General features: G+C 46.5%; 1 protein-coding gene across 1 annotated transcript in view; it reads left to right on the forward strand.

Moving 5' to 3' along the window:
* Positions 1 to 11,164: 11,164 nt before the first annotated feature.
* The window catches only part of ccdc92ba (coiled-coil domain containing 92Ba), a gene marked incomplete at both ends in the record, with an annotated part of 9,696 nt that continues 5,537 nt past the window's right edge, over positions 11,165 to 15,323 (forward strand). The window contains 2 exons of the mRNA XM_079513840.1: positions 11,165 to 11,300; positions 14,343 to 14,390. Coding sequence (XP_079369966.1) covers positions 11,165 to 11,300; positions 14,343 to 14,390 — 184 coding nt within the window. The remainder of the gene's footprint in view (positions 11,301 to 14,342; positions 14,391 to 15,323) is intronic.

Here is a 15,323-nt window from a genome sequence, read left to right on the forward strand (position 1 = left end):
AAAGAGGAAATTAAACAAGAAAGTGTACCTCTCGCCGTTGACAATGGAGGAAAGAAGTCAGCCGGTAGCAAACTGGCTGCTCAGCCTATGAAATTACCCCAATTCAGTGGGGAACGCATGCAATACTTCAGATGGAAGAAACAGTGGCATAGGATTTATGCACTCTTTGACAATCCTGGATGGGGTGATGACATGCGTTACCAGCTACTGATTGATTCCATTGATAAAAGGATAAATGATGAATTAAGGCTTGATTATTGCCAGACTTCAGATGAGGTCTACCAGAAATTAGAACTCCACTACGGAAACGTAGGACAGATTGTCAAGGAGATTATAATGAAGTTGGAAAGTGTGCCCGCTGTAAGCAGTGGCCAGCCAAAGGAGACATTACATCTTGTTAGATTAATAGAGCAATCGGTGCTGGATCTAGCGGATCTGAATGCTGGCGACGTCATTCAAAATCAGCTCGTCATTCACAATTTAGAGGCTAAATTGCCGCCAGAAATGCAAGAACGGTGGCTTGTGATGCGTTGTAATCCAAATAATAATATTGATAGCCAAAACAGGTTCCCGCATTTCATTGCCTTCTTACGCGAGCATACAAAAGTGCTCGTTGAACAAGAACAATTAAATGCAAAAGGCATAGGGACCAAACGAAGTGATCCGAGCCCACGTAGCCGTAATAATGACCGACAGAATGATAAGCCGGGGAACGGGGCGCGCGAGAAGCGTGCTTCGACAAGGGCTACGTTTAGCGGCGAGGAGGCGCGGGGTTCGTGCGTAATCTGCGGAGAGAGCGATCACTCAGGGGCATTGTTCCGTTGTAAAATGTTCATGAAAGCCAACGTTGAAGGCCGGCGTGCGTATGCGAAAAAACATAAAGCATGCTTTAAGTGTTTATATCTACATGACGGCCAATGCAGAGTGCGCAATGACAATTTCCTGTGTAGGTTAAGTGAGTGCAAAAGGGACGGCTCGTCGCCTCCTCATAATTTCAAGTTGTGCCCCAAGGCGCGTCCACGTAATGGGGATAGTAGCACTAGTAATAATAATAGTGACAGCGCGAGAGGGGGGGCTAGTAGCGTGGGGAGGGACTCACGTGGGCCTACACATGAAATTGAACTTAAGCTTGCTGAGGCCGAGTTGACGCCAAAGCAACTAGCTATAGTGCGCAAAGCTTACACGAACAATACAGCCGCGACAGGCTGCACTGAGGGCGGAGAGATGCCTGCTCTGATGATGACGCTGGAAGTAACCACGAAAAGCGGTGATTGGGTGGGGGCTTTGATTGACCTCGCCTCTGATACGAATTATATCACCCACAAAGCTGCAGACAGGCTCGGGCTGAAAGGAAGACCTGTCACTCTGAGCGTGCAGGGCGTTGGGGGGATGAGAAAGACATTCAAGACGAAAAAATACTCCATTAAGTTGAAGACAATGGGGGAAAAGGGCTCTTCTCCACTGGACCATGACATGACTTGTTATGGTCTGAATGAGATTGCAAAGATCAATTGTCCAGTTAATCCTAGGCGCATTGCAGATCTTTTCCCGGGCACCGATCCGGAGGAGTTGAGACGTCCACTGGAAGTGGAAATACTTATCAGTGCGCGTGAGGGTCGTTTAGCCCCACAGCGGTTGGCTAGATGTGGAGATTTGGTACTGTGGTCGGGGATTTTGGGTAAGACGGTTAGCGGATGTCATCCGTCTCTATTCGACGCCAGTGAAATGATCACAGGACAGTGGGCGTCAACCCATTTTGCTCTTTCAATGAGAGGTGGAGCCGTTGAAATTAAGGCTGCTACATGCCATACCGACACCAGCGCGGCACTGTCTTGGTGGCGTTGGGACAGTATTGGCGCGGCATGCGATCCCCTGTGTGGGGGTTGTCGTTGTGGAAAATGCGCCCCTGGTGGCAAAGAGATGTCTCTCGCTGACGAGAGAGAAATGGAGATTGTCAAGAGGGGCCTGACTTTTAAGACAAGCGACTCTCACAGCGATGAGTCGCATTGGGACGCGAGCTATCCTTGGAAAGAGGACCCGTCTACTTTACCAAATAATAGGGCGGCGGTTGAGGCCACGTTCTTAAAGTCTGAGAAACGTCTCAGGCGAGATCCCGTGTGGTACCAGGCCTATGCTAGCCAGGTGCATGAAATGCTCAAAAGAGGTGCTGCTGTCAAGCTGTCTAAAGCTGCCATGGACATGTGGAACGGGGCTGTTTGGTGGATCAACCATCTTATGGCACCAAACCCACACTCAGTTTCCACGCCAGTTAGGATAGTCTGGGACAGTAGTCAAGAATTCCGGGGCGTGAGTTTGAACAGTATCCTGCTGAAGGGGCCCGATGTTTTGAACCCGATCCGAGCAGTGTTGCTGCGTTTCAGGGAGGGGGAATACGCCGCCATTGGCGACGTAAGCAAAATGTACCACTCCGTTTGGCTAGAAGAGCGGGAGGTACATTTGCACCGGTTCCTATGGAGAGACTCAGTTGACAGCAAGATTGAAGACTATGCAGTTGTACGGGTCAATATGGGAGACCGTCCAGCGGGTAGCATAGCTCAAATAGCGATGCGCGAGACAGCGTATCTACCTCAGTTCACCCACATGGTTGACGAGAGGGACGTAATCGTGGAGAACGCTTACGTAGATGACATTTTTCTATCTCACAACTGCCCCCAGAGGCTGGAGGAGGTACTGGCGGGGGTTAAAACCATTCTGGCTACCGGGGGGTTTCACCTAAAGCCCTGGGTACGGTCAGGCCAAAGTGGGAGGGAAGGAGATGGAGAAATGAAACCAGAGACTATGTTGTTTCCGAATCAGATGAGAGAGGAGGACAATAAGGCTCTGGGGGTTGGTTACCATGTGAAGGAGGACAGCCTCTTCATCATGGTTGCCATAAACTTTTCCGCCAGAAAAAAGAAAGTGCGGAGCGAGGAAAACCTTGCTCTGGGGGAGGTGGCGGAGAAGACGCCAGATCCTCTGACTCGGCGTATGTTGCTGAGTCAAGTAGCGGGGCTGTATGATCCCATTGGCCTTGTGACGCCTCTGAAACAGAAAGGCGTTATTCTAGTCAGGAGGGCGTTCCAAGAGGCGGGGTCATTGACCAAAGACACTTGGGATCAACCGTTGTCTAGCGATCTCCGCGTGAGAGCGGTTGAACTTTTTGAGGAATACGCAAAGCTGAGTGCGATCACGTTCCCCAGGTGTATCACTCCGCCCGGATGGGTGGGGAAACCCTGGGGCATCACCTTCTCCGACGGGAGCTCAGAGTCCTACGGAGCGGTGCTCTACCTGCGGTGGGAAACTGCTAGCGGGGTGGAGACTCGTCTGGTGGAGTCAAAAGCCAAGTTGGCTCCTCTAGACCAAAAGGGTGATGCAGTGAAAGCTGAAATCTGCGGGGCTGTCTTTGCCGCACGACTGAAAGGGTACGTGCTGAAGCATAGCAGGCTGACAATCGAGAAGTGGTATCACTTTGTCGACAGCCAGACAGTGCTGGGTGCCATTCAAAGGGACAGTTATGGGTTCCAAACGTTCTTCGCCAATAGGGTTGGGGAAATCCAGAAGGCGGGGCCTGTGACTGACTGGTGGTGGGTTCCCGGGGTGGAAAATGTAGCTGATCTAGTCACGAGGGGGGGTTCTCCTGAGCAATTAGACAGTGATTCCCTGTGGCAAAAGGGACCAGAGTTCCTAGCCAGACCAGTCGACCAATGGCCTATGAAGTCAGCTGCTGAGGTGGCTGCTTCCTCGCGGGAAATCGTGAGTACATTGCAGAGAAAAGTGTTCAAAATGAAAGCATTCTCTGCTGCTGTTACTAGATCCCAAACTAAGAACCAGGGGTCCGCGCCACTGCCAGACAGTGGCGGGTCCTCACCAGTCAGTGGCAGATCTTCACCAGACAATGGGGGGTCTCCAGCGGTCAGCAGGGGTCCTTCACCAGTCAGTGATGGGGGTTTTGTGGCAGCATCTAATGACGAAACTGAACAGCTGTGGGGGTCAGGCCTTGTGAACCAAATGGACTTGGCTAGATGCAGCACACTGTCAAAACTCTGCGGGGCAGTTGGCTACGTCCGCAGAGTGTTGCACGGCCACGGAGGCTTATTCAAGTCCGGCAGTCGTGTACAGTGGGGGGCGGTGCTCTCTGTCAGAGAGCGGGACACAGCATTTAAGGAGCTGTGCCTTGCCGCCCAAGAGGGAATTTCTTTCCCGACAACGACACTAAACCGTCTTGTAGTTAGTAAGAACGACAAGACAGGTCTCTTGCTATGCCGAGGCCGGGTTCAGACCATTGACCAAGAAAGCCAGGGCGTGCCCATCATTCCTTACGAGGCACGACTCAGCACACTACTGTGTGAGGAGGCCCATCGTGCAAACCACGAGGGCGTGGCTGGGACACTCCTGCGAGTCAGGAAGAAAGCCTGGGTGGTTCAGGGGCCAAGGGTCGCACGTAAGGTGATCGACTCTTGCCTGTTTTGTCGCAAACGGGGGGCTAAGCTATCCAGTCAAGTGATGGCTAATCTTCCTACAGTGCGCACAAGTCCAGCAGCTCCGTTCGAGTACACAACGCTGGATTTGTTCGGTCCTTACACTGTCAGGGGCACTGTGAAGCGACGCATTAAGAGAAAAGTCTGGGGCGTGGTCTTCAGTTGCATGGCCTCACGGGCTGTCCATGCAGACCTAGTTGAGGACTTGTCTACAGAAGGCTTTCTGCAGACCTACCAGCGATTCACTGCTCTGAGAGGCCATCCAAAAAAGTTGTGGTCTGATCAGGGTACGAACTTTGTTGGCGCGAGGCCAGCACTGGAGGATCTATACAAGTTCCTAGGGGACATTGACAAGGAGCAGATCCAGCAAAGAGCAGCAGTTGCAGGGACCGACTGGGCATGGGAGTTTAGCCCAGCGGACTCACCGCATCGGAACGGGGCGGCCGAAGCTGCCGTCCATGTTCTGAAAAGGGCGTTGAGCAGCGTCGGCGACACCGATGATCTGTCGGCGTTGGAGTTCCAGACTCTACTCTACCTTGCTGCTAACCTGGCCAACGAAAGACCCATCGGAGCCAGAACTCAAGTCGACGAGGATTCCGTGGACATCATCACTCCCAACTCTCTGCTGTTGGGGCGGGCAGGGCCCAGGGGAGACATCCTGGGCTTTGACTTCCCTAGCTACCCGTACAGTCGTCTTCGGGCGGTACAGCGCGAGGTGGACAAGTTCTGGAAGCGGTGGAGCCAGCTGGCGGGCCCTCATCTCTTCATCCGAGAGAAATGGCACGTTCCAGCACGGAATGTGGCCGTCGGCGACCTGGTGTGGGTCGCGGACCAGAATGCTCTACGAGGTCGATTCCGGATGGGTCGTGTCGTGGAGGTGAATCCAGATAACCAGGGTGTCGTCAGGGACGTAAAGGTGCGGACATGTCCAAGTCTGCCCATCAGTTGGTCGCAGGTGGTGAAAGACGTGGTGGCATGGCCATCCGTCATCCTCCATCGTGATGTGCGGCGGCTGGTTGTCCTAATCCCGGTTGAAGATCAGTGAATTAGACTAGAAAGTCCTCTTGAGAAATACCCTAACGAACTCTTCCATATGCATGCTGCGCGAGTAAGACTAGTCAGTGGGTGTTTACTTGAGGCAGCTGGGTGATGGGGCATACTTGTCACTCAGTAAGGAGCAAAGCGGTGGTGCCTACCTCCTACAGTCAGATTGAGATCAAAATTAATTCAGTGCATGAAAGTAAACTAGGTTTATTATTTCATAAGTTCAGCTGGTGAGTGCCATCCGGAGGCGTTCATCGATTAGAAGCATGATTGATATACTTATTTTTTATTTTTGTTTGAATGTTTTTGTTTGCAAATGATTGTGGGGAATCTATTTAGCCTACTGGGTTTATTTCAAACCGTAGCCTAAAAGTGGGAGGTGTCGGGTTTATTCCGTGAGTGGGATCATTATAATATTAAGTGCCGGCCCAGCTTATATTTGTAACTTCATGTTGTGTCATTTATGTATAGAGTGTTGGTGCTATTATGAAGTTCACTGCCTATACAGTAAATACTCTGTGTTATATAAGAACAGAGATCCTCTTATCAACCAATTGCAGTATATCTCAGGGATGTAGATATTAATACAGCTAATTGGGGGGTAAATGTGTTACCAATGTGTTACTAATACTATATACCAGGAATGCGAGTTCATACTAGGACAGGACATGGTATGGGGATAGGAAGTGTCGGGTGACAGAGGAAGGGGCGAGCTATACCAGGGGGCACGATGTGTTCGTTCATTCCTACAGAAACAATGTAGCAAACGGGATGACGCGTTTAAGTAAGTCCTTTTAATGTGTTATATGTTCGTTAAATGCTCTAAATTCAGTCATAAATGATGCATCTATGCAGTCGCTATATCTGTGAATTAATAGTATGTATCTTGTGTTTCCCTTGTGTTCGCAGTTATTACCTAAACGCCACGGTCCCAGATTCCTTTGTTGTAATGATCATCATGCTATTGTATTAGATCTAACACGGGCCAGACAAGGCAAATAAGGCTTTATACTGTACACAAGTGTAGTAGAAGTATGTTTGTACGTGTGTGAGTGTGTTATGAGATAATAGTAATAAAATGGCCAAAATCAAGTGATTGTTTACGGGCATTATTGCAACGTCGAGGCTATGTGTGTTTGAGTAATATAAATGTTACCTTGGTGTGTGTTAAATCACAGTTACCAGACCTGTTTGTTATAACCCCTTTGCGGAGGGTCTGAATCAGTAATTAAGCAAAGCTATGAAACAGCAAAGTTTAGTTATATCCGTACAGTTATTGCTCCAGTTGCTATGGAGAGCCTCCGTCCTCACTAGCTATGGGATTTTTAAATCCAGCTCCATTAAGCCTCCATTATAACAGGATTTTCAAAGCCTTGTATCTCTAAAGCTTCAAGCGCTGTCCATGGTGATCTGTTGCGCATCCCGACGACCGTGAACATCGCTACGGAAATGTAACTGCTTCTAACGAGAGCTACACGGTATATATGAGCTTACGGCTAACGATCAATGTCCTCACAACAACAGCCCCCATGCACCTCACTGAGAACCCGGAAATGAAAGAAGGATCATAGAGTGAGAGCGGACGGGTGGCACAGGTTTGATGTGCTTATGCTACCACCTAGCGAGCAATAATGGAGTTAAAAACAAAAAGGAGACACCAGTTTTTAGATATTCGTCCAAAGTTCACGTGTAGCAAGTTTCATGCATCAAAGATCCCAAGAGGAGATCGATTTTAACTGTGTTTCATATAATTCAAAATGGCGTGTGATCTAAAGATCAGAGGTCGAAAGTCAAAAGTCAGAACACGAAAGTTGTTAAGCATGAGGAGACTCATATGTGTATCGAAGTTTTATTCCCGACGGACAAACGGTTCATAAACTATGCCTGTTCAAAGTTTGCATTTTCAGTTGAGTGCTATAGCGCCACCCTTTGGCCAATGGTCGTAGGCTTTGCATCCTCACCGTTTGGCATAGCCCTCTACCATATAGCCAAGTTTCGCAAAAAACGATTGAGCCAGAACTGCTATTTTAGGCGGAAGGAGAAGAAGAAGGAAGAAGGGCTTAGTCCCTTAAAAAATGTTAGTTGAATACCTTTTTTCAGTGATATATGTGATGTAATGATAAATATATATTGACAATTTCATCAACAAATAGACTAAAATGTTAAGAGGGACTATAGGCCTACTGTCTGGATCCAGAACTAAAAGACAAGTAATTTTATGTTTGGTTGAGCTCAGGTATATCGCTCTGAAATAGCTGATCTAAAAGCTCACAATCTCTGATAAATGATATATTGTCAACTAAAACTAAACTAAACTACTTTTGTAAACTAATAAGCTAATCACCTGGGGGCCCACAAAAATAATTTGGGGACCCTATAGGCTTAGCTCTGCATGCATGGTCCATAGCCTAATGCACTTTGCTGCCGTTGGGGGGGAGGATGTGTTTTGTGTAGTCTAGAACGTTATAAATAATATATGAATATAACTAACATTAATGTTTATTGATAGGCCTACGAACTGTTATATGCCTGCCGCCTGCCTACTTTCGCAGGGGCTCTGACCCTATGGCTCTGAGTCTGACACGATCCATCCTCTCGCCAAAGTCTCCAAAGGGGGGAGGGAGGGGGGGGGGGGTCTTCCAATTCAATTTCAATTCAAAGGAGCTTTATTGGCATGAGAAAACACGTGACATTGCCGAAGCAATCTTCCAATCAGCATGCACTGTGAGGTCTGTCGTACGATGCAATTGTTCCGGTCACGATGGCTTGTTTTCATCATTCTACAGCCTGTCTGTCTGTCTGTCTGTCTGTCTGTCTGTCTGTCTGTCTGTCTGTCTGTCTGACTGACTGACTGACTGCCGGTCTGTCTGCCTGTCTGTCTGTCTGTCTGTCTGTCTGCTCCGCGGGCGCAGGTCCAGAGATGTGCTCCATAACGGACTGCGCATCATCATCATCATCATCATCTCCTCCTCTCCTCCACTGACCTCCTCTCCTCCTCTCTAAACATCTAAACAGAAATCCTCTCTGATCTGACGCAGATGTTGCAGCAAAGGGACCATTATTTTACAACAGGACAGTTTGTGGTGCAGCAGCGCCGAAGAGGCAGTGTTTACCGTATTTCTGGTTCTTGCAGGAGGAGGAGGCCTATAAGGCTATAGCATTGATTACTTCCTTGATCATTTATTTTTCTATCACCATGAAAAACGTCGTCGGCACATATATGCAGCTATTTGTCTTGACTCTATTGAAACGTCTTTGATGGTGGACGTCCCGCAGCCTTCATGATTTATGGTACCAACCCAGCAAACAACCGCAGCATGCTCCGGTGGTCGAGCGACTTGTTTATTTATAGAGCTTCATCATCGGATCATATTTCATGAGATTTGGTACATAAACATAATTTCCTGGAAAAGGTAAGCGCACCGTCGTTGCACGTCGAATATTAACCATTTAATATTCGTCCTCATCAGATCATCATTGCAGCATCTCTCTCTCTCTAGGCTAATGGAGCGCTTTGAATAATTGGAGATGCTATCTAATGCGTTGCTGCTTGTCTGCATGTCATTTTAATCTGTCTCGATGCCACATGACCTCAATAGAAAGATGTAGCCTAGCTTGTGCACAGTTGATCCTGCAGTTGATCCGGTTCTCTTCATTTAATGTTGAGACAGAAAGGGTTATCACTTGTTCGCATGAATAATGACTTTTAATTTAGCTTTCTTCTCTCTTCCAGGCAAATACACAAAAGTAGCTTTGGATCGAGACTAGCCTATCATTATGTATTTGGACGAGTCTGACTTTCTTTCGTATACAAAATGAAATAGCATACCTACAGTATAATAGTCTTCCAAGGCTGACACAAAAGCATATGGCTATTAACCATGATCTGTCCAGTCCAGTTGTGGTGGAAAGTAGTATACTCTGAATTATAGGCCCTACTTAGGCTACTTTACTCATTATTTACAATGTCACCATTTCATAATTTTGATCAAAATCGTTCAACATTTGCCAAACTTTTTTCTAAATAGACGATCTACGAGCGCATATAGCCAGGATTATGATGGCATGCAAACTTGTAGATATGTAGCTATTTGTGAATTGAGACTAAGTAAAATATATGTTTTTGTAATCATTTAAAAAAATGTAGTGGCTAAAACGTATACGCCATTTAGGCTACCACTAGCTGGGATGTAGGGTTGTAGAAGTATACAAAATGTACTTAAATACAGTACATTAGCAAATACTGAAATTACTGCATGCACTGTACACATGACAAATGCATATACGGTAACTAAAAATATGATTTAGATCTAAACCAGTAAACCTGTGATGTGACCATAATGATTCTGTAAAGGGACAGATGTGTGTGTTGTCTCCAGTGTGTGTGTTGTCTCCAGTGTGTGTGTGTTGTCTCCAGTGTGTGTGTTGTCTCCAGTGTGTGTGTGTTGTCTCCAGTGTGTGTGTTGTCTCCAGTGTGTGTGTTGTCTCCAGTGTGTGTGTTGTCTCCAGTGTGTGTGTGTTGTCTCCAGTGTGTGTGTTGTCTCCAGTGTGTGTGTGTTGTCTCCAGTGTGTGTGTTGTCTCCAGTGTGTGTGTGTGTGTTGTCTCCAGTGTGTGTGTTGTCTCCAGTGTGTGTGTTTTGTCTCCAGTGTGTGTGTTGTCTCAGTGTGTGTGTTGTCTCCAGTGTGTGTGTTGTCTCCAGTGTGTGTGTTGTCTCCAGTGTGTGTGTGTGGTCTCCAGTGTGTGTGTGTTGTCTCCAGTGTGTGTGTGTTGTCTCCAGTGTGTGTGTTGTCTCCAGTGTGTGTGTGTTGTCTCCAGTGTGTGTGTGTGTGTGTGTTGTCTCCAGTGTGTGTGTGTTGTCTCCAGTGTGTGTAGGGGCAAAGATGGTTAATTTATGAAGAAACACCATCCTAAATGGAGCCACTAGAGGCGAAATGGTACACAAATCCAAATGGTCTCCTAAGTGGGTGCTGCCGTCTGGAAAATCTCGCAGTAATCCTATGTTTACTGGCGCTAGTCCACTAGTGTGTTGCTGGGACAGAGAAAGATCGATAATAAAGTAGATTTATCTCTCTGAAAATTTTTAGTATGAAAATCTTGGAAATATTGTGTGGCTTTGTGCATGGTGATCGCATCTAATATTTAGTTAGTGACCATGGGGCGGAAGCTGTGTTCACGTTCACTATCCAATTGGAAATAAGGATAGACTCCAACCTGCTTCCAGTCTCCTAATAAGGCAGCCTCCAGTATAGGGTGCATCTCAAATTTAACTTAAATTAAATCCTCATTTACTACACATCCTTGCATGAAGCAGAGGAGAGAGGAAAGGAAAGGAAAAGCAGAGGACATTTTGTTTAGAGAAGTGGGACGTAAATTCTTCTAAAGTGTCATGTCTTCCTGGAAAGTCTTCCTGGTAGCAAGCACTTTCCTATACATCTTACCTCCTCTCAGTGAGAGATGCACCCCCTATACTTCACGCAGATACGGGAAGTAAACCGGAGATGGCATGTCTTTCTTTTTGTTGTTGTCCTGGGCGCAGGTGCGAGGAAGGAGGCAAGGAGCAGCCATCATGGACACGGATGTCTCTCCTCTTCATGGGTGTGTGTTGCCTCTGGTGTACATTAGGAGTGGGGAGGTCGGGGCCATGGAGACGGCGGACAGCACCCTGACCCGGCAGATCCAGGCGGTGGACAGGAGCATGGTGTTCCTCAGGCAGGAACACCTCACCTTACTGCACGGCCTGCACATGGAGATCCTCTCCCTGCAGAAACGATGCTCCGGTAAGACACTTACTGAGTAATACTGACTACTACTGTACTTACTACTTACTTGCAGCGCTGGATGGAACAGTTTCTTAAACAGTGGGTCGGTGGGACACATTTGTGGGTCGCGGACACTTCAAAACACGAATTAAAAATGATTTTAATGATATTATTTAACGAAGAAATCAAAGAAATTCCAAAGATTTGAAAATAAGTTATGGAATTTATTTTTGAAGATGTAGTGAAAATAGCTCACAATGCGGATCGAAGCTACGCGTTGTGAGCTTGTAGATCTGCTATCTTCACTAGTTTGGGTCCCGGGCAAACCACGTTTGGGAACCACCACTTTACTGTGTGTGTGTGTGTGCGCGTGCGTGCGTGCGTGCGTGCGTGCGTGCGTGCGTGCGTGCGTGCGTGCGTGCGTGCGTGCGTGCGTGCGTGCGTGGGGACACAAATCTACATTGTAAGATCCTCAGTGTTTAATGTTAGTCTGAGAGTGTACCTGTAAGGGGTCCATTTGGTTCGATTTACACATTCCGCAGAGTTACTCCTAACTGTATCAGTCATTTAGCTGGGGACCCCTTGGAACCCCCTCCCCCCAAGGAACCCTTGCTCCCACATTGAGAACCCCTGACCTAGCCTATACACTTCTATACTATTGAGTTAGCAGCAGCTACAGTTTTAATAGACGAGACTGCAGGGCCATTAGAAAGCTGTCACTGTCTGCTACTCTGCTGCATGTCTGTTGGACCATCCATCACACCCAATGAATGACAACATACGCTGATGTCATCCTATAGTTCCTGTAGATTACATCATTTCCTGCTTATGGGTCATAATGGACATCCAGGCTTTCTGCTTTATTACGAGTCCTGCATGAATATCGTCGCTGTCGGGTGGAAACCTTGTATGTACAAATTAAACAGTTACTTTTCAGGAAATGGGAAAAAACTGGGTTTCCAATGGATCCAAATGTAGTTATTATACTACACTGTCAAATGGATGGTTATCGTAACAACCGTTTACTTTCCTTTATTGTCTGTGATTGAATGATGTCACACTCCCAAACTAAAACATCCCCCTGCAGGTGGGGAGGATCGATGTCATGCCCTATAAAAAGGGGTCGTGTGAATGTGTATTCATTTTAAACTTTCTACTTTCTATGATGAAGGCATAATGTCGAAATAAAGAATATGGTAACTTACTTTGGAGTGCCACTTCTTTCCACCTCTGTGGATTTCATCTTATTGAGTTAACCTTATCAGCTGAGCACCCATATCGGCCAAAGACATAGGCACAGGACTGTGGGTTTAATATTCATAAACCCCACAGACCTATCCACTGTACAGACTTACTGTATCACACGCTGTGAGCTTGTGTAGATATGCTATTTTTGCTACTTTTGTCCGACACTCTTGTAAGGTGAAGTAGCGCGTTGAAATATGAGAAAAAGAAACAACTGAAATATGGCGATACAAGGTTTCTGCCCGACAGCAACGAAATGCAAGCCAGTGCACAGCACAAATATAGCATCAGTCAATCAATAAATCATACATAATCCATTTACACACAGTAACCTATACAAATTCCACTGTTCTATATGGAGAGGCGGGCGGGCAGGCGGGCGGGCGGGCGGGCGGACGGACGGACGACTCAGATCTGGTGTCAGTTGACACTGTCCACTGTCCTCCACAATTACATCCGGTCAAAAAGCCTGTATGTGTAGGCCCTGTAGGGTCAAGTGTCAAGTGAAATATTTTGTTTTTTTGTTAAAAGGTTAAAGTATTCTGATGGTAATCGTTCTTTTATAGTGTTCCAGTCCCAATATTGTCTGCTTGTTTCAGACTCATCACTTCCAATTTCAGCTGTTTATCTTTTATACTAATAATAATTAATTCTCTCTCCTGATTTATATCCCGACATTTGAGAACTACTATTCAGGAGGCATTTGTAGAATCAGCCTTAATGGGTTAATGTAGCCAAAGGCCAATGGAAACATTCCATTGTAAACCAACCCAGCCGTAGCTGAGTGGGTAGTCAACCTGTACTGTACTGTACTGTACTGTACTGTACTGTACTGTACTGTACTGTACTGTACTGTACTGTACTGTACTGTACTCTGGGAATGGGAAGGTTGCCAGTATGATACAAGTCATTGTATAATGTTGAAGCCATGGGCTGGGCAAAGCAGAAGAAGAAGCAATTCCCACACACAACTCCCAGGGACTTAGAAACTAGAAAATACTCCCTTTCACTTTCTAGCAAAGTACTGCTTTGAAATGGTCACTGGTGGAGCTGTCCAGGGTGCTGAACAGGTGAACTCTGCTGCAGTATTCAAGTAGATTAGGCCGGGGGCCACAACTGTAGAATGATTGTGTGTGGGGGGCCGCACAGTGTGCGCGCAAAGCACGCACGCAAAAGATTTGTGAGTTCTTAAAATGCATTTTGTGCTCAAACACAAATATTTATGTATATATAATACATTACACAGTAATGAGCAGGATAATGATAATGTCAGCCAAAGTCCCGATTTTTGGCCAATCCGGATTGGAATCAGGCTTGAACGGCAAAAATAATAATTGCTAATCAGATTTTGAGAAACATTTCTAGGTGGTTTGAAATGGGTTAAAATCGGAAGATGTGTCAGTTTTAACACTGAAAACTGATTATTATTTTTACGCTGAAAATAGCAGTTTTGTAAATGCTGATACAAAGGGAGTGAGCCCGGCATAAGACAGCATGGTATGGTATAAGAACAAGCTTGGAATTCTTTCTGTGTTTAAAAAAAAGAAAGCTGCTTCAGGGTTTTGTGTTCGTACTGTATCCATCTCTGCAGCTGTGGAAGCACACGTCAATCAATACTTTACTGGCAGTCAGCTCGTCTGTCTGTCTGTCTGTCTGTCTGTCTGTCTGTCTGTATGTCTGTCTGTCTGTCTGTCTGTCATTTTGGCGTTTTGACTTATCATTGTCCCATGCAGGTCTCTGTCTGTCTGTCTGTCTCACTCTCTCTCACTGTCACTCAAATAAACCTGAAGTGTCTCTTCCTCCTGTGTTTCTCAGAGCTGACTACGGAGTACGAGGTGAAGCCTCCGGGCAGGAGCCAAATCGGTACGTCACAAAATGTTTCTGTCTATTACTGTGCTGCTGTACATAGTGCATGCTGCTGCTGACTGTATTCATACTGTACCTCTCACTTCTTATCAGGGTGGTGCAGAGAATGTGAGATGAGCAGCATGGCCTGAAATTGTTTTTAAAAAGGGCCACTTTAGTCAAGCATAGCGAAAATAGATCGTCACGCAGATCGTCCATTTTCAGTATAAGTTATTAAGTATAATACAGCCTTTCCTGGAGATACGGCATGGATTTTATACACAGAGCAGAGAGCAATTCTTTCAACATAAAATGCTGCATTGATGTTCAGGAGGAGAGTTTGGAAAAGGCAATTCTCCTGAATTCTGCCTTTGGTTAAGGCATGGAAAGGGGGCATTTACGTGTCTTTTATCATAGTAGTAGTATGTCGGAGAGGCTAAAGCGGGACGCATACTCCAGCTTTTGAGTGATAACTCACTGCGGTGGTTGGGAAAACTACTGTACAACATGATGTCACACCGCGGCTATAAGCGACTCACCGCTCACTCCAACACATCTCTCTGTTTTTAACAACCTTAAAGGTGAGTAGCTTATCACCTAAAACTGGAGTATGTGTGGGCCTTTATTGTCGGTATCAGCCAGAGCATGCAGGGAGTCTATCCCCGTTCAATGTGCTACTAGAGCCCTGGGAGATGGATTGTGCTGAGGTGGAGCGGATGGATGTATTCTGCATACAACCATGCTGTGGTATTTGCAGTTTATTTGACAGTAGCCAATTATATTTTACCCCTTTCATTTCTTCTCCCACTGCTGTTGTATCCTACTGGCTCACCTGCCAGCCCCCACTGAGAGGACACCGTAGTACTCGTCCCGTTCAACATTCCTCACTGTCAGGCACTACCCCAGCCTGTACGAGTACGTGCAGTGACAACAATTTGTGTTCGTTTTGAG

The sequence above is a fragment of the Electrona antarctica genome (assembly GCF_951216825.1).
Source record: "Electrona antarctica genome assembly, chromosome: 11".
Classification (NCBI taxonomy): Eukaryota; Metazoa; Chordata; class Actinopteri; order Myctophiformes; family Myctophidae; genus Electrona; species Electrona antarctica.